Source organism: Bison bison, unplaced genomic scaffold (genome assembly GCF_000754665.1).
Source record: "Bison bison bison isolate TAMUID 2011002044 unplaced genomic scaffold, Bison_UMD1.0 scf7180017858625, whole genome shotgun sequence".
Lineage (NCBI taxonomy): Eukaryota > Metazoa > Chordata > Mammalia > Artiodactyla > Bovidae > Bison > Bison bison.
In genome coordinates this window covers 37,899-38,793 of record NW_011489197.1, presented here as the reverse complement: position 1 = coordinate 38,793, position 895 = coordinate 37,899, and the positions used below count along the sequence as shown (strand labels likewise).

General features: G+C 58.3%; 1 protein-coding gene across 1 annotated transcript in view; it reads left to right on the top strand.

Moving 5' to 3' along the window:
- Window positions 1-46: 46 nt before the first annotated feature.
- The window catches only part of LOC104979906 (plasma membrane calcium-transporting ATPase 3-like), a gene marked incomplete at both ends in the record, with an annotated part of 9,068 nt that continues 8,219 nt past the window's right edge, over window positions 47-895 (top strand). Inside the window, one exon of the mRNA XM_010828460.1 lies at window positions 47-140. Within this exon, the coding sequence (XP_010826762.1) occupies window positions 47-140 (94 nt within the window). The remainder of the gene's footprint in view (window positions 141-895) is intronic.

Sequence of the window (895 nt, the reverse complement as noted above, 5' to 3'; positions counted from 1 at the left end):
AGGAGCTGTGCCCTGCCCCTACCTATGTTCCAGGGATCATCGACAGCAACACGGGTGAGCAACGGCAGGTGGTGGCCGTGACAGGAGATGGCACCAATGACGGGCCAGCCCTCAAGAAGGCAGATGTGGGCTTCGCCATGGTAAGCCACCTGCTGTGCCAGTCTGGGTCACCGTGCCAGGTGGTGCCCTGTGACAGAGGATGCATAAGCTTTGGGCAGGAATGTGGGAGCTAGCATTGAGGCAAGTTTCCAAGTGCCATACATTTCTTTCTCTCACGTCCTGACCACCCAGTCCTCTGCCAGTGATTTGTGCCAAGGTATTTGGTGTGATGGTACCCACGGTGACGAGGGACTGGCTGCATTGCTAGGGGGTCACGGGGACTTGCCTGCTGAGCATTTGCCTCACCATCTCCAGGTCCAGTCCGAGTGAACCTCAGCCCCAAGTATGATGAGCCGAGTCCCCACATGAGCTTTTCCTCTGTGCATCTCTCTCGTGGCTGAAATAAAGCTGGTTCTTTCTGTAAAAACAGCTGAGCAGGGTGGCCTTGGCAAAAAACGGGCTATGTTTGGCTGCCAAAGGCAGAAACCAAGCAAGGCCTCTCCCAGCCCACCTCAAAGGAGGGGCGCGGCCCTTGGAGTGCAGGCACCGGGGGCACAGAGCAGTCCTTCCCAGGGCCATATCCAGAGGGGGCCCAGCCCCAGCTCCGGGCACTGAGGGCCCAGCTGGGCAGCACCATGGTGACCTGTGTGGGCTGGGAAGCCGTGTTCTCTCTCTGGGATTCCCAGGGGCCCCTTACACAGGGACCCGACAGAAGACCAGGGGGAGGCCACTGCAGGTGTGGTGTCTTCTTCATTTGTGAGCAAAACTTCTGTAGTACGAGGACACATTTGGAGTG